The 19,108-nt window shown below is 37.4% G+C and overlaps 1 protein-coding gene across 2 annotated transcripts in view; it reads right to left on the bottom strand.

Annotated features, from left to right (window-relative positions):
• ERC1 (ELKS/RAB6-interacting/CAST family member 1) overlaps positions 1 to 19,108 on the bottom strand; it is a 269,913-nt gene that overhangs the window by 13,246 nt on the left and 237,559 nt on the right. For both annotated transcript variants that reach the window (XM_009995202.1, XM_009995203.1), the window contains one exon: positions 14,897 to 14,998. In XM_009995202.1, the coding sequence (XP_009993504.1) occupies positions 14,897 to 14,998 (102 nt within the window). The remainder of the gene's footprint in view (positions 1 to 14,896; positions 14,999 to 19,108) is intronic.

Below are 19,108 nucleotides of genomic sequence, written 5' to 3'. Positions count from 1 at the left end.
CTTTATGGAAAAACCTACTGCTATGTGCAGCCTTGGGGCAACATCTGTTTGCAGAGAGAAACACATATGGAAAAATAAAAGTTTGATGTATTGAGGCTGCAAACTGCAGCAGAACAGAATACTCTGCTCTCTGGTACAAAAAGCAATAGGAAGGGTTATTTTAGTAGCATCGACACAGTTACATTTCACTTCCATCACCAAGCACAACTGTATTTAGCCAATTATATCCATCAGCTTTGGCTATTTGCTGAATTTGTACTATTTACTCCAATTTCTTATAATTTGGATTATTTAGATTATGATCTGAAAGTGTACTGCCTGTGCAGGTGAAAAAAAAGTGATGCTTCTCATTTAAAGGATGTTTTTCCCATCTTTCTTACTATTCAGTTTGCCCACAGAGGATGGAGTGATGGAATGTCACATCTTAAAAAAATCTTGTTCTATAAAAATGTGAAAATTAGTCAATGTCTAATAACTAGCTGTCCAACCAACACAGCAGCTGCCTTGTATTCTTTTTTCAGATACTGCAGTGTATTGAGTATCAATCAGATGTGCAGATTTCAGTCTGAAAATAATCCAACTTGCCCAACCTTCCTGGCTGTTCTTTGTGAACAGAAAACTTCCCTGATAAAGAGAAAACAGAACTATCTGGTAGGCAAAGATGGAAGATTTTCATAAAACAGTCACACTTGATTGCTTAGGGCCAAGTCATCTTTCGAAGCACATTCCTCCTGCACCCTTCCCCCTTACCTCGAGCTGGAAACAGGCCAAATGAGGCGTGTGAAAGTTCTTAACTAGCAGCTCTCCCAAAGTTGTTTGCAGCGCAATCATTCCTCTCACTTGGGATTTATTAAACCCTGCCAGTCAACTCGGAAATGCCCTTCTATCTGCGTTCCTGCCATATCTAATTTGAACTAGCCACTTAGCAAGAGGCACTGGGCTTCCCACACAGCAGAGCTGCCACTGCCTTATCTCAAGAGGGTGTAAGAGCATTTGCTAAGTGGAAAGCCAGGGCAGTGCTGGATTCATAACCACTTCGTGTTCTCATGATCAGCCCAGAGCTGTAAAGCTTTCTAGGAAAACAACAGGCAAACAGACCAAACCCTGGAATATCTCCTAAAGCAGCCAATCTTCATTAATTGCCCTGATAGGTTTAGGTCATCCTCATCAATGCATGGAATGAAGTCTGCTCAATGTACCCTCAAGTTCAGAATATGGATAGTGGCCAGCTACGTTTAACAACACGTTTCACTAAAAAAGGCAATCGCTATAATGCTGAAGCAGACACATGAAATGTCTCACAAATCTCTGATACAATGCCAAATCATCTCTACCAACTGATAAAGACATTTGGGAACATATTTCAGAACAAATTCAGAAAAAAATGCTCAGATTTTTTTGAGATTTCACAGATTATTTTTTATATTTGAGCATGACAGATGTGAATCTAATCACAGTTTAACAGATAATTGGGGCAAAAATTTGCTTTAAAATGAAATTCATACTGCTTCTTCAGTGGTAGTCCTGCTGTTGCTGTACAATGATAAGCTGAAGTAGGAGAAACTATATTTAAAAGCTTTTTTATTATAAGAGTCTGCATTCAAATACATATATGTATGATGCATACATTAGAAAAGATGGTTGGAGAGACCTGTGTAAATGTTTGTTCACTTTTACTGTGAAAGAAGAATATACCTCCTATACAGAGATTGTGGTGTCTGAAAGTTTGTCTATGCAGTGTCTAATGTAAATATGCAAAACCACGTAGGTGGTTTTATGAAAAAGAAAGTTCACCAATGGGTGGTACAAGTGCAGCAGCATTGATTGGATACAAATGCAATATTGACTATCCATAGACGTCTTGGAGTAAAGCATGTTTTTAATCAATGTGTAATAGGACTCACTCACCACAACCACCAGCTTTAAATTATGGGTTCTCCAGGCAGAAGGGCTAATGACCTGATCACCTTTCTCCCTGTTAACATTCCTTTCTTCTCCAAAGGAAGCAACCACTTTTCCTTTGCAGAACCACATAATTAACTTAAATTAGTTAATTTCAAACAATGTTATTAATGTCTACTTAGCAATACATCTGCAGCTCCTATTTTGAAGAAAGTCTCTACACGAAGCCCTTAAAGCTTGCTGTTTTTCCAGCTACATTTTGTAAAAGTTATCTCCTTACAGGACTTGCCTTACTCACTAGAATCATGGAACAGCAGTAAGCTTTTTCTCACAGATATATGCTTATGATTTCTTTGAGCAAGCAAAAAAAAAGGGAGAAAATAACACCTTCTTGATACAGCAATGCCAATACAAAGCACCATACATACACTTGGCACTGCTGTCGTACTCCCCTCTCACCTTGACTATCTTGCTTACACACATATATGCACACGTATAGATTCACTACAGAATGTTAAAAAGCAGACTAATGCAGAAAAGTGTTTTTTTTTGCAATCAAATAATGCAGTAGATTTTTCTCAGTTTACCCATAGATCTTTAAATATTTGAGAAAAATCCCTAGAAGAACAGCTACATGAATAAGAAAATAAAATAGAATTGGTAAGTAATCTCAAGATCAAAGTAAATAACATGATATAGAAATGTCACTGTTTTTGTATGAGCAGTGTTACAAAGACATGTAGGTGGAACAAATCTGAAGTTTCCAAGGAAGTAACTAACTTCAGTAGCTGAAGGGGGTCTACAGGAAAGCTGGGGAGGGGCTTTTCACCAGAGAGGGCAGTGATAGGACAAGGGGTAACAGTTTTAAACTAAGAGAAAGGAGATTTAGGTTAGACATCAGGAAGAAATTCTTCACCATGAGGGTAGGAAGGCATTGGAATAGGTTGCCCAGGGAGGTTGTGGAAGGCCCATTCCTGGAGGTGTTTAAGGATGAGGCTTTCTGCAGCCAGGTCTAGTGTCCCTGCTCATAGCAAGAATTTGGAACCTGATGATCATTAAGGTCCCTTCCAAACTCAACCATTCTATGATTCTATGAATCTATGAAAACCCAAAACACCACCAATGACCCTCTCAAAACTTCAGACTGGACATAACAAATATGCTTGGAAAACCAGTTAAATTGAGATAGCCCTTTATCTCATATAATATTTTTTTTATGTGAGCATGTGAAATGATTTTACACTTTGTTACATATAGATACATCCATGCTACCCAACAAAACCTACTTCCCAAACAACCATTAAACAGGAAAAGATGGACTCATAGTCTGGGTCAACACATATGTTTGTTAAAAAGAAATTATTCCAAGGAGGACCTGTCAAGTCTAACAAAAGATGGAGTGGATAATAGTGGGTCTTCAGATGCCTTCCTGTATCTGCATTTTATTATAAGTATTACCAGACAAGAAAATTTTGCTTATATTGCAAAATATCTTATATTGGGAGTTATGAAAATAAACTAGGACACCAAATGATACAGTCTGGAAGTATTTGCATGGCAAAGTGAATAACGCCTTCTTGTCCAGATTATTTGTGTTTGTTTGGCAACAAATGCTAAGGTTCAACTACAACCATCTTGTAACCATTGAATGCAATGGATTTTTATGAGGCATGAATTTGGCTCAGAAAGTGCAAAGCTTTCCCAAATTCAGAACAATTTATCACTGATGTCTTCCCTTCATTATTTTAAATGGAAACAGAAGAAAGTTGTCAAAAAGACACAGCCTGACCTCAGCTCAGTTCAGCTCAGTTCACTGCTGCACAGATACTTGGTTTCTTCTGAAGACCACAACACAAAAACTCACGGACAGGCTGTTTTCTTTAGATTTGTTTTAAATGCAAAAAATAATAAATAAATCTAACCTTTCTCATTTTCTCCTCTTTTCCTCATAAACCAAAACAACATGCTTGAGGAGCTGCAAGACAGTCTGGGGCTATTTTGACAGAGCTGTCTTACTGTGTTCACTTCTGACAGAATCTATTAGGAAATAATTTTTATATAGCAAATTATTTTTGAAATTTTTATACACCATGAACAAATCCCATGGATTAATGATTTCCAGAGTTCACCCTCTTCACCTTGGGAAAAATCCAGACCAGAAGACCAGAGAAAACACAAAACAGGGAAAGTAGTTTTGTCATTAGTTCCCTGTGTTTGAAGAAAATCTTACCCTCATAATGTAGGTGAAGCAAATAATTGCTGTGGGTTGGTAAGGTTCCTAAAGCACTGAAAATGAGTGAGTAGTTAAAAATATTTTTCTACATATCATTTCCAGAAGCACTTTTTCATGACACTGGCAACTTTTGCTTACATGGGCTGTGGAGCAAGACCTTGCGGGGAACCATGTGTGGAATAGCAGGGACTACTGTAGATCAGAACTGAAATACACTGGCAGGACTGTGAGAAGCTTGAAACTCGAGCATCAGAGTATATGAACATTCAGGAACAAGGTACTTTGACACAGCTGAAGTGCGTGTCTACCTACAGCTGGAATTTTACCTGTTTTGCCAATCCCATATGTTCAAAAGCAAGAAAATTCACCCAAACGCTCGCTTCTAAACGTAACTAATTGCACTCACATTGTGCATCTCTTCTTCTGTAACAGTCCATACGCCTCTTTCCTAGCTGAAGCAGAGGAAAGAAACTTATGGCTTAACAGCATGATGAGATCAGAACATAAATATTCAAATGCTGTTCTTATTTGTCTAAGTTTTCTTATGTCTTCAAGGTTTCTTGGGAGTCCAGAAACCCAGCAGCTTAGTTCTGGAGCAAAACAGAATGGGCAAAGTAGGGTCAGACCTACAGAGAATCCAAAATCTTCCACGTCAATATACTGAAATCTCCTTAATTCAAGAATCGTGTTCCTGTACGTTGTGTAAAATTTTGAATAATACAGGAAGTTACAGAAAGTTATGTAACTGAGTAGTCAGACTTACAATACTGATTCGAATTTGAGTATCTTCAAGAAAAAAAATATTGCCCCAGCAAGTGGAAACAGTTTAACAACTGTTCACAGCTTGTACATGACAGAGGATTTAAAGAGCAGCTTCCTGACCAAACTTTTGGAGGTGTAATAAAGCAAGTTTTGATTTCACAGAATCAATCATATTATATGCTGACTGTTTCTCTACAAGAAGATAGCAACTTGAGAATAAGTAAGAAGATCTTGCTTATGTTTTTAATCCATTTGAGCTTTCTAGCACTTGTTATCCATTTAACAGTGAACAAGAAAGGACACACGTTCCTTGCTGTACTGTATTTTGTCTATTGCTTCTTCCTTATTACAAGGGATAAAAGAGGGTCTAATATGCTTTTGTTTGAAAGAACATTGCAGCACATACACTGGGAGAGTGTGTTCATGGGAATGCTTATGTATCAGTGGCTGCATTCTTTTGTCTCCCTGCTGCCTGTTCCATTGCTAATGGAAAACAGAAGATATTTCTTAAGTAGTCTACCAGAGAACACAATCAGTGCCTTTCCTGTTCACATGAACTATAACCTCCCTGTCCACAGGTGATAGGAATCTTTGTCTCGTCCTTCTCTAACACTGGGTCTTCGTTCTGCTGTTCCAGCTCTCTACCTGCTCCATGACACTTTCAAAGTAAAGAAGCCACCAAATGCCTGGTTTATCCATCTTTAGGAATACTTTTTAGAGTTGTCTGCTTTACATGCAGATGCAAAAATCCTATTAGTAATATGCCTATTTACACATATATGTATATATATAGTAGTTCTCACCTGTATGTTGCATTTAATAATCAGATGTAGTTCAACTGCCTGTGGTGAGTCTACTAGGAGTTGGAACTGTAAATCCTAACATCTCCATCAGTAATTGTGAACTTTACCTGCCAGGAAAACACAGCGTCTAGACTGGCTACATGCCCTTATCAGTTTTATTTTAGTAATATTTCTTTTGAGCTTTATTTTCATAGTTAATACTTTGGAAAGTAGGTTTGGGCTTGATTCTTTCTCCAAAACTGTTCATCTTCCCCTCCTGAGTTTCTTTCCTCCTGACAACTAAAAGGTCCTCTTCTGTCTCTGTGCTTTCTATGAGTGCCAGGGCTCAGCTCCCCTCTACTTTATGTCACCATAAAGCACATTCATAGTTTGCAGAAGCTTCTGGCCTCACATGATTGCATTCTGGGATGTAGATGAGTGCTGTAAGAAATCTAACTGGCAAAGTAACTGTGAGATAGTACAGGCTATGCCACAAGCTGTAAGCAACAACTCTTCTGGAAGTGGCCAGAAGCAAAAAATGTTTGAGCACAGAATTCCAACTTGCTACAAAGATCAAGCCACTAGTAGAAGAGCAAACTCAGCTGCAAATCAAAAGGGAAAATAAGACACAGACCTGAAATAATCTCATTTGGTAGAAATGAATGATGGCCTTTTTGCAATTGTTTTTGCTGAAAAGCACAAATCTCTACAAAAAGAAACCAGCCATCTGTTTTGAATGTTTTAGAATGTAAGTATCTACTTGTGTTATTCTTTGATCTGTAAGAATAATAGGAAGACAGTGATACAATCCAGTTACACCTCGGTTGTGAGCACTTAATTCGTACCAGAGCTGCAGATTACAAAATTCCATCTGGAAATCTTAGTCTTATCATTCTGGGATCACAAAGAAGATGAACAGTGTATCAAGATCGTTCTGTTGTGCTGGTAGATATAACATTCTTGGGCAGAGAATATATGCTTAAAACATAAAATAACTATTAAGATAGCAAAATAGTAGAGTTGTTTTCTTTTTTTAAAAAAAACCAAAACAACATCCAAGCTGGAAAAAGATCTGTTCCCAGAAAGAGGGAAAGAACTAGGAGCAAATGTTAACATAATTTTAAGGGCAGCATTTTTCTCTAGGTTAGCCTCTCCCAGTTTAACAGTACTTTACTTACTGGGTAAAAGATTAAATGCCACCATGGATATAAAAATAGAGAGAAGGTGGAAAAGGGCAGCTTCCAAACTGGAATGGTAGAAGATTAATCATAAAACAAAACATTAAGTTTGAGATCAGCATTGCTGAAGTTGTTCCCCATAACAGGATTGTTACTTACACTAAGGTGAGGTGACTACAAAAGGCTTTCCATTATTCAGTTATTACAGCCAAAGTAGAAAAGGTTCTTCTCTGAAAAAGGCAAAGCTTGAAAAGGCTAAAAAAGAATGGATCCTTGCATGGCAGCTAAATCAGGATTTTGAATTGTACTTCCTCAGAGCAGTAATTTTCAGTCCATGAACAATTTGTGTCTCCTTGCCTGAGCTTGACAGCACAGGAGTCTTTTTTCAGTTTCATAATTAATGATGACATCCACATAAGCAGGGCTCCAGAAAAGCAGGGATGGAAGGCAGATCCTGTGATTATCTGGGGCAACTGTATTCAAAGTGCTGCTCTTGTAATGAGTAATTAGTTAGATCACCCTATTTGTGTGCATCACAGTAGGTTTCTTACTAAAGGGTTGCCCATCTGTAAAGTGGGAGTGAGAAGCCCTGGCTGTCACCAGTATGACAAAACAAATCTGGCATCTCTCAGTCAGAAAAAGTGATAATGTTTAGGTAAAGTAAGATTATTTCATGTAGCTGCCTTCAGATTTTGCACAGGCAAATATAAGACACCTTCTTTTATTGTGTTTCTACACATATGAATGAAGAACTGTAATGGACATATTATGACAGATTATTACTGCACTATTAGTTTGTAGATTTTTAGAGAGGGGAAGAAATGACCCGTCAGAGGACAAAAGACGACAAGAAGAAGAGGCAGCAGTGTAAAGAGCTTTGTTCAGCATGTTGGAATGGCAGCTCCTTGAAATGTTTAACATATGGGTTATTTTCCCTTTTTTGGGAAGGAACAGGATCTTGGAAGGAAAAATCAGTATTAATAAATTGAGTCAAATACAAATATAACATAATTTTGGGAACAAATTCAAAATGAGGTATTTGAATCACCATCATATCACTGTAACAACAGTATTTAAAAATATTATGTAATAATACTACCTACCACTTATGTAGCACTTTTCCCAAGCAAAACTTCCAGTTCACAAAAAACTTCAGCTCATTTTACAATTAGAGAATTTGAGACGGGGAGAAAAAGAACAAGCGAGTGGTTGGAGACGATGCCAGGAAAGAATTTATCTTCTGAATCATGGTCTAGTGCTGTGTCCAGTAAATTACACTGTAACACAAGTCAGGCATGGAAGCTTGGTGGTTTTGACCATTCTGCAAAATTTAACAATTAAAAAAACTATATTGAAAATAAATATATTCCAAAGGCTTACCAAGGTCACAGTTTAATAAGTGACAATACTGAGAACCTAAAAGAAGTGTAACAGTCGGATAAACAGCTCTCTACATTCTGCAAAGGTTAAATCAAGTCTCGAGATGTCCTGCCCTATCTCCATCAATGTCATTATTTTTATCACTCTTTACTGTCACAGTAGTCACAGTTCTTCGGACTATGACTTGTTGCCTGCCACCTACTTCTGCCACTTTCCTCTAGGTGTCGGCTTGTTGTACATTTTTTAGCTGTAAGATACATAAATGCCTACTTGCAAACCAGCAAAAAGTAAAGGGTGAATGCTCATCCTGGGCATTCTTAGAAGTGAGACAAAATTGTTCCGCAGACACGAGTTAGAAACACATGGCTTAACACCTTGAGCACTGAGCATAGTTTTTGCATGTATTTACAAGTATCAGTTTCTCTGTGAGATTCAGCTATTTCTATTATTCTTACTTTAATCCTTTTAATACCTTTGGCCTAATAAACAGAGTACAGAAATGTCATTCAAGCTCCATTGCCCCTTAATAGTAACAAATGGCTGTTCAGAATGAGTCTGTTTTCAGAAATAATACATTCATTAAAAATGTCCTTTAGAATACCGTGAGCTCTTAATTTAAAGCTACAGTTAAAAAAATCAGACCTAATTAGTTACACACTCTTCATATTGATGACTTTCCCTCTCAGTTCTTAGTTTTAGATGACTCTTGTCTACAGAAAAACTCTTGGCAAAGTCAAATTACAGCATTAAAAATGTAGCCTTTTGTACACAATGCACACGTGTAATCTGGATATGCTACAAATTATATTTTATACGTTTTTGACAAGCAGTTTACAAATTTTACTTGAACTGACTGTTTTTTCAGGTCTTAAAATTATTCCAGTATTCTCCTGTTATAATTTACCCCCACAGACATCACCTCCAAATCTTAAGAGATGTGTTAAATTATTTTAGTGTCTTCAGCAGTAAACTCACAATATTTACTGCTTCTATCTCAAAATTGGTCAAACTTGAATATAAAAGAAAACTGTCTCCAGTAAGAGGCATTCTGTCTTGCAATATTTTTATGGTAATAGGAATATGTCAATATTTTCATCATATTGAAAAATTCCCATTTTTATGCACTCCAGTTCAATGCTAGCTCCTTCACTGCTCCACTGTTACTCTAATAAGTATAAAATTAATATTCAGGTTTTGTTCTTGGAATTCAAGCACAACAAAAGCAAATGTTTTGCTCCTTAGCAGGCATATCTGTGACTTCAGGATTTGCTGGCAACCATTAATAAAAAATACTTCCACAGAATGAGTTCAAAAAGCTTGTCTAGTGACAGCACCTACTAGCCTTCAACTCCTACCACAAGCCAGAGCTGTGGAAGATGGGAAGAAAAATGCTCCACAACAGGATTCATATTTAAAAATGCACATACTGTACATATAAATTACATACCAGGATAAATCTCTCAGTTCTCTGAGTTTCAGGTTTGCTCTTTGTCTGTTCTTGCCCTTAGCACATTTATTGTGTTCTTGCTTTTTGCTGCATTCTTCGTCTTTCACCCTTCCAAGTTTTTTGTGATCCTATGCCCACTATAGCCATTCAAGCCCTCATTTCTGATGGGCAGAGGTGACACAAGCAGATTTCTGAACCACACCTGTACTTTCTCACATCACAGGCAGCATGGCTGTCCTTCCCAAGAAAACTACATTAATTGAGCAGATTGAGAGCTTACCTATGGAAACTTTGCTGTTTCTTTCCCTCACATAGTGCATACATGGTACATACTTACAAGAAGATGCAAACACACAGAATCACAGAATTGTTCTGGTTGGAAAAGACCTTTAAGATCATAAAATCCAACCACAACCTAACTCTACCAACCATTAACCTATCTCTACCAAATCCAATACTTAAGCCATGTTCCTAAGCACCATATTCTGTGTGTCTCTTGAACACCATGAGGGAGGGTGACTGAATCACCTCCGTGGGCAGCCTATTATAGTGTTTAAATACCCTTTCAGCGAAGAAATTTCTTCTAGTATCTAATCTAAACCTCACCTGGTGTAACTTGAGGCCATTTCTTCTTGTTCTTTTGCTTGTTACTTGGTAGATGAGACCAACCCCCGCCTCACTACACCCTCCTTTCAGGTATTTGCAGAGACCTATAAGGTCTCCCCTCAGCCTTCTTTTCTCCAGGCTAAACAACCCCAGTTCCCTGAGCCACTCCACATAGGACTTGATCTCCAGACCCTTCACCAGCTTCCTTACCCTTCTCTGGACACACTCCAGCACCTCAATGTCTTTTTACCAGGGAGGGGTGCAAAACTGAACACAGTATTCGAGGTGTGAAGTATACACACATATCTTTTTATACGTGTTAGATATCATAAAGTGTAAAGTAGTATTTTTTGTAAAAGTAAGGAACTAATTAAGTCACTGGTGAGACCATTTTAGTATTTGAGAAAGACCAAGGGGCATCCTCATGAGAAGCACACTGGAATATGCTTGGATATAGAGGGGGATAGAGCTCTATCCATTTAAGGAATAACTGTCATAAGAAATTCAGACAGCAAGGAAGAGAGCCTAGAGAAAAAGGCTAGGAAAGACTATTTCAGGTTGAAAGATGGTATTTACATTGAACTGTAAACTGAAATGTAAACTACCATTCTCTGAAACTACAGGAAGGGCACATATGTTTAGAAACAGTGCTCCATTCCAGGGGAGCTACATCTGATAACACTGCCATGTACAGAACTGGCATAATTAAATGTTAGATTCAGTCAATTCCAGAATGCTAGAGGGCAAAAGCCTTAAACCCCAAAACACAAAAATCAAACAATAGTTTGCCATTGTATATATTTTGATGGTCTCCATTTTATCTTCAGTATTGACCAGACGTGATTACATCATCAGACCTAAGGGAACTTTAAAAAACAAAGTTACCACTAAATCCTATGCTATTAGTCACTTTTTAATTATTGGAACACATACATTCAATTTAACACATGCAGGTTAAGGACTCTGTGACTTACATCATCTTTGCTTTTACAAAGAGAATAAGGACTTTAAAAAAGAATTAAATGGAATATAATGGCAAGAACATGTACTTTGTTGAGAATTCCTGACCTGGGAGGCATCAGTTAAGACAATCTTGAGCCTGGAATCTTTCTAGGATGAGATGCATGTAAGGCAAGGATGCTGAGTGTCTGATTATTTTGACTGGGATATTCTGTAACATGCTTTCCTGAGGAAAATGCCTGAAGTGCAAAGTGGTGAGATACGGTCTATTTACTGTGAGCCACCCATTAATTCAGTAATCTAAGAGGGAGCATATTCTTAGCACAATTGCATTCATAAATATATCAGCAGATGGGAGAGGAAAAGAGAAAGATCAGTGATTTCTGCACAACCTCTGTGTCTGCTCTAGAATGAAAATCAGAATTATTCCTACCTTCATCGTGAGTGTCTTCTTCCTTTTCATTATTTACTTACCTGATCTCTCCTGTTCAATTGCTGTGCTTCAGCAGACCTTTACAAGCATTATCTCTAAAACTTTTAATATCATATACTAGCACAGAACTGTTGCAAGAGCGGTGATTCAAAAAGAATGTGAAATCAATAGTGAGTGAAAATTAATGAAGCACTTTATCAATTTTTCCACTAAAGAGATTTTCTCAGTTGAAACCCCAAGGCATGAAATTCAAGTTTGACACTGCCACAGTTGGATTAAATTTTTCAGATGGTTGACTTGAAAAGAAGGATCTGGTCTATACAGAAAATCTGCAGTTTACTGAGCAATTGTGAAGAGATAAGATAATAACTTATTCTTTTGTAAATGTTTTTTACAAAACTAATATAAAGTAATAACTTTCAGAAATACAAGGGTCCAAAATTGCCACAGAAATTTTCAGAAGTTTTCTTTCAAATAATTGATATGGAAAAATCAAAACCTAATGCAAACTATGAAGAAACTCATGCAAAATATTTCTTCTTAAAAGAAAAAGTTTCATATAAAATACTAAAATATTGTGATTGTATCTCTATACTTTAAAATACTTGAAGTACCTAAAATAAATTTATTCTGCTTTAAAACTGATACTGTAATCCTATGTCCCGTAGCCTAATCATTGATATTTGACTTTTGTAGCTCCTGGTTAGTAAAGTATGGGGTTTTTCTTAGCCAGTGAACAGGTGTGAAGAGAAGGGCTCTGTCCTCTGTATTGCCTTCTCTTCTGGCAATGGAGGTTGTTGAGGAGACAATTTGACTCCAGAAAAGAGAAAATTGTGGATGCAGACATAGAGAAACAAAATGTACTTTAAATGACAAATAGCTACCAATTCCTCTCCCATTGTTCTGAGAGAACGAGGGGGATGGAAAGGAAAGGGGAAGGTTAATGGGATACTCCTCTTTGTCTTCAAGTTTATAGAAAATGTATATTCTTACTCCACATCAAGACTCATCTATTCAGAGCTGATAAATATCTGTGAGTAGTTAGGTCAGCATGCATGGCAGCAATCTCAGCAGCAGATCTCAACATGCTTAAAACCTTCAGGAGGAACATTATCTTCAGGAGGAACATTATCTCTGAGCAAATTCTTTACTAACCAGAATCGAAAAAGCATACATAGATTTGGCTACAGTGCAAACTTCTTTGAAAAAGAACCCGACTGAAAACATTTCCTCCATGAAGTCAATGATAAATGATATGAGAGACATTTCCTGTTCTGTACACATTAAGAGTTTGCTTTGCATAGAAACTCGATTACATGCCCTGGAAAGTTCTCCCCACAACATCACGAAACAATGAGATGATGATTAGGAGAAGAAAATCACAAACTACACATAAACACACCAGAAAAACCTTCATGCAGAGACTACGCAAGCAAGGGGGAGGGAGGACAACCAGGTTTCACAAAGCACACAGGAAAGATGTGAGAGTGTTGGAAACTTTTCTATTGGCAAGAAAAGCTGATTCTCACCGTTCTGAACAAAATGGCTGAACTAAGAGCATCTGACTGGTTATGCCCAAATGCCCTCCTCCTCATCCTAGGGGTGCAGAGGTGGCAATGGGAGAAAAGGCCCAGAGCAGCATGGGAATGAAATAAACAGTTGGTTAGTGTTTAAAGCACATACGTAAGTACAAAACACAAAGTGTTTAAACCCTTATGCAATATTCTGAGCCACCTTGAGGTACGGCTTTTTTTGCTCTCCTGTAGGATTCACCAGCTTTTAAAATGCCCTTACGAAAAGGGAAAGTGCAGACAGACCCTCCTCCCGCTCCTTCCTCCCCTCGATACGCCCTCCCCTGTGAGGCCTTCGCAAGAATTTCCTTAAATGCTTATATTTTATATTTTCTTTACATTTTATCTTTTCACTTCATCCGTGAACGCTATGCTGTATTCATTTGCAAGCATGTACTACAGTTACATTCTGGAGATGGCTTAATTTCTCTGTAGACTGGCACTGTAGAAACAACAGATACTCTAACATTTCCTCCATATTAAGATTAGGAAAGGCATTTACTTTGCAATTTTAACATCTGCACTCTCCTGAAGAAGGTAAGGCTAACATTTTCCAAAAACACTGCAGAAAATTCAAGCCAATCAATGTACAGTTCTTCATTTATCATCTGAAGGAGGGTATTAAAACCAGATGCAAAAGGAAGCTGCTCTGAAAATAAGTAATTTTCTGCTTTGTATACATCCCTTACTGTCTTCTGATATGGACATGAAAAGTGATGTTTTAAAGATCTGTTTTCAGAAGGTGAATATGCAATAGGTTTTTGTAATTTTCCTCTTGCACCTTACTCAGAATTTTTGCATGTCACTAGGTGGGTGCTCTAAGTTCTAGAGTGAGATGCCTTTCTTCAAATCTCAACAATTTCTAGATGAGCCAGAGGGCAAAGAGGAGGGCCAACCATTCCCTCACTCTGTCAAGGCAATGATTAATGATTGCTAATATTTTAATTAAACTGGAATGGATGAGATTACAACATGGGATATGCAATTATGTTGGCATTTTCTGTGCTTCTCAAGGGATAGGTAATCTCTCTGATAGTTATCAAGCACATGGCTGTGCTTTGTAAATGACACAGGAGTCTCCTCACTGCCTTGGAGATTTTAAATTGATTTTCCTTCAGTTCACGGCCCATTGAGTTTGTGAGGGAGCAGTCTGTGCTCATTTGGCACAGAGGCTAGGATTTCCTCATGGGAAATGAAGGGAACTGCTTGTATGCAATCCATAGATCAGAAAGCTGATCCTGGAGCATGATTTCCTGCTACTGAAGACAAGAAACAGTCCTGGACACTCCACACACTCAAGCAGTAAGCCTGAATTACTGAAGTTTGAATATGCGAGACAGGACTCCAGTCTGGCAATTTAAGAGCATAACATTTCTTTCTTCCCTTTCACTGTCTGCCCCCTCTTCTCCACCCGCTTAATAACAGCTTGGTACTGGTACTGGGATCTGTTTGTTCACATTTCAGGAGTTTTCAAGGAAGCCAGCACAACAGCAACATCCATTTCTGGTTTATAAGTGCACTCTGGAACGCTATTTTTGTTACAAGGTACTGCAAAGCACATCAGGGAAAATTACATTAAACTCAAAACAATCGGCCCCGATACTAAAAACTACTTTACAAGTGAAAAAGAGAGACACATTACCTGGTCAGGGGAGGGCTTGTGGTTGGTTTGGTTGGAATGGGATGAGGATTTGAGGTGGTCATCCTCATAGTTGTCAGCCATCAGCTTCATACGATTCTGAGTCTATCAAAAAACAACAACAAAAAAGAATCTCTATCTGTCTTCTAATGCAATCCTGGGGACTAAAGGGAAAAGGGTACTTATGCTATCCTGTATATTTGAAATCCATACATGGGAAAAAATAAGACAGATGCATAAAATGTAAGTAGGTATTATTGTAGAGAATTAGTAAAAACTGTGAGACACATTCCAAACACTTCACTTTGGGGCTAAATTAGTTTTGTACTGAAGTGGCTCACCTGACTTGTACCTACCAAAATTTGTGCTGTACTTGTGTGTTCAGAGAAACTCATTTATTTTTCTAGAACCTTGGGGCTAAGGTTCAAACACCATTTTAGAGACCAATTCAATGAAAACATTGTTATGCTGTTCCTAAGTTAGTTTAAAACAAACAAACAAACCCCCCCCCCAAAATCCCAAAGAAATATATCTATAAAAGACAGTAAACAAGCTGAAAACAGGCTGTTACTTAAATAGTCCACCTAGTTTCCATATACAAATCAGTTTTCAAACAATGTACCAGTGAGTCAGAAATTTCTGTGACTGGTCAGAAAAATGTGAATTGCAGAAAAGTCTTTGTGTGAGGAAAATAAAAGGTTAATAATAATTCTTTGGGAAGAAAAGGTGACATAATAGAGATTTATAAAAGTAAAAACTCAATACAGTCAAGCAAAGAATTAACAAAATATGATACAAGTTTTTGGTTTTCCTTCAACTCTTCAGGAAATATCATGTTCTATCAGATATATAATATTTAAGAACACAAAATACAAAATAAGTTATGTAAGAACAAATGGACTGCCTTATCTTCTAACCCTGCCTCAGTTGCTCTACTTAAAGTTATCTGGGTGCCACTGGCACTGGGCACTCACACCTGGAGCAGACCCAAAATGGAGTGATGGCATTTCTCCTCCCAGCTCATAAGGTAGAAAAAGTCCTGTTTTGAGCTTTGGGAAATCCTTATTTAAACAAAACAAAACCCAAACCAAACAGAGGCTAGCCAGATCTATGTTAGTTATGATACACAGTAAATTATGTACAGCTAGACATATTAAATAATTGGAGATGCACTAATATGAAATGCCTTAAATGAAGGCTCGAAGTTTGCTGTAAAAATGCCAGCAGTTGATTCAATCTCATAACTGAATGGTTTCTCACATAAACCTCCAAATTTAATTAGCATCTCGACGCTAGAGAATGCAGATTCTACTTGACTTTACTCAGACCATTATGGAGAAGGTCTGGGATTTGGGTCTGGATTTGATTTTATTTTGGATTAATTTAACAAAAGCTAATACTGAACTGAGATTGAGCAATAAGCAATTTAATCATACAAAATCTTTATATTGTTTGCTCTGTTTCGTCAAACAACTTCTGAATTCCAAGTCTGACTCACCAGTCATAAATCACTACTGAAACATGCTACATTAATACTTAAACAGTTTATTGTAGAGACATTTTCTCCATATTAATTATTCTATTATATTTAAGGTTGGCTCTAACAATTTCTTCTTCGCAATGAGAGCTAAGAGTTGTAAATTAATTCACATCTCTTTGGAAATTTCTGGGTTTGATAATAAATAATAACTTCTCACATGATTTTCAGCGCATATGCGAAAAAATCTCTTGAAAAGCAGAAGTTTATCAAAATCTTAGTACAGCACATGAACTTTTCTGAGAGAAAAAATAGCTTTTCTCAGAGCGAGGTGGTACATTTTCTGATAGTGCATGAAAAAAACCCTTATGTTAGCACTAACATAGGAAGGGAAGAATATAAAGATCTAAATATATAAATATATATATAGAATATAAAGAATATAAAGATCTCTTTCTCAAAACTCTGAAGTGGAATTGAAGAGGCTGCATACTTCTGTCACTTAACTTCAAGTAGAATATCCTACAGTTAAAACTTGGCAGGAGGTATGGGAAGAGGCTAAAAGAACTGGGCTCGTTTAGCCTGAAAAAGAGAATGCTTCTTTAATTACTTGATAGAAGGAAATAGAGAACATAATCACCTTCAGATAATTTTATACCTATCAAGGCTGGAGTTTTTAAAAGAAGAGGGAGTTAAGTTTCAAAATTCCCCCTAGTTGCTAAATTTAGCTGCTTAGCTCCATTACAGCTCTTCAACCATTTTAACCCAGAAAAATCTCTGCAGCATCCTGATGATGACAATTGTACAGGATCAGTTTACCTAGGAAGACATTTTCTGTGCTCCCTCTTTAATCCAACTTGACCTTCCACTGCTTCTGCTGTTAACCTAAGAGGGCATGTTTGTGTCTTGGCAAGAAAACACCAAAAAAGTATTGAGATTTCACCACAGGAACTAATTTGCACATTTACTGTTGGAATCAGACAAAAGTCAAGAGAAGGAAGAAAAGCATTTTATTTCCTGATGGCTACTACTAGAAATTCTTTTCTAAGATTAAAACTCCAAGCAGTGTTGAAAATACAGAGCAGAATAGTGTTTTTCTAATTCTCTATGGCAAACATGGAAACAAAAAGCTTCTGCTTAGGACTGGAATACTAACTGATGACCTTCTAATTGGAAATTTTTTAAATAACTGGAAATACATTAACTCAGTTTATCCCCTATTGCTCCTCTCCAGAAAAAAAAAAAAAATGTTCAAAAGGATGGAAATTTCTAGAGCATATGGCTGTTGCAATGATTTAAAAACAAACGGTTTACTTTACTGTGGGGAACCACTCCAACATCCTGCAGTCCTGAGCTGCTTTGTCATGGTGCTATTATACAATCCTCTCCCACCTTATGAGGTTATGGCTCAGATCCTAGGGCAAACATTTCTACATCACTGCAAAAAGTATGAACAACAAAGTGGTTTAACCACTGTGTCCTGTGAGAAAATAAATGAGCAGCGCAGACAAATTGGTTGTGTCAGAATTCCTTTTGTCTAAAAGCTCCAGAGCTTGTAAGCAGAACCAGTGATGATAAGAACCGGATGTCAGATCCAAATTTTGCTTAAAAAAAAAAAAAGCAAATAGAATGCACCATTACAGGTACCTGCTTCATGCATGTGCAGCTAAAATACTAAAATGAAAAAAACAGGACAGAACTCCATAACTGAACATGTTTCTTCATTTTTTCCAGGTTTGATGGGGTGTTTTTTTTTTTTGGTTTTTTTTTTTTTTGACAGAGCAGGTTTTGTAACCTTTATTCCTTGCCCTCCAATCACACCTCCCACCCCTAACCCCACACCTTGTCAAAGTCCTTAACACTCTTTAGTCTCCCAGTAATCACCTTGCAAAAGAACAGTCCCAAACCCTTTAGGCTGGTGTCAGCTCTCAGTATTGCTAAGGAGCCATCACACACTCTCAAGCTTCATACTGAAAGCCAGGAATGACTGTGGAGAACTTCCCACACCTGGTCTGCAGACCAGAAGTCTGTGAACCTCAGATCTAAAGTATAACATTTGCAACATATTTAAATAACCCCAGCTTCCACTGGTTATATATTATATACTCTAGTACTATCAGACCTTTCTCACTTTCCCTCCCTTTCCCCCAGACTTCTGCAATTGTCTTTTTGCCTCTCTGGTACACTTATTCTTAATGCCCTTCTTGCTTCTTGTCATTATTTAGCCTCTGCCCCACCCCTTGCTACAGCAGGCAGTTATATTAAAAGAAAACATCAGGAGAAAATAAGAGATAAGCTTGTTTAAATAATACATGTGAATGGTCAACATCAGCACTTTTAAATGTGCTCTCTTTTCTTTTGTTGTTTTGTGGTCCTGCAGGGATTTAACTGCATTTTCACCCTGCTTTTTCTGGTTATCGTCTAGTTTACTTCTGCTTGAATTCTATAATGTTTGGGTAAACAAGGAAATTACCATGGAGTAGACTATTTCTAACACAGCCAACACCTGAAAACCTTCATTCCAAACAGCACATGTATAATATTTTAGCAGACAAAACTGCTGCCATGGTGAATTTTGTTTAAGAATCACTAAGTTCCTTCTTTATGGATGTGCTGCTCCAAATCTCACCTATAGGTTCCTAAGTGCAAGTTATTTTATGCTCACTGCAGCTGGTAGCTTGTTTGTGCACCTCCATCCTGAAGACCAAATTAATAGATCTTATCACAGTTAAACTGTT

The sequence above is a fragment of the Chaetura pelagica genome, unplaced genomic scaffold, assembly GCF_000747805.2.
Source record: "Chaetura pelagica isolate M959 unplaced genomic scaffold, ChaPel_1.0 scaffold343, whole genome shotgun sequence".
Lineage (NCBI taxonomy): Eukaryota > Metazoa > Chordata > Aves > Apodiformes > Apodidae > Chaetura > Chaetura pelagica.
The sequence above is the reverse complement of the archived record's forward strand: the minus strand, read 5'-3'. Positions and strand labels throughout refer to the sequence as shown.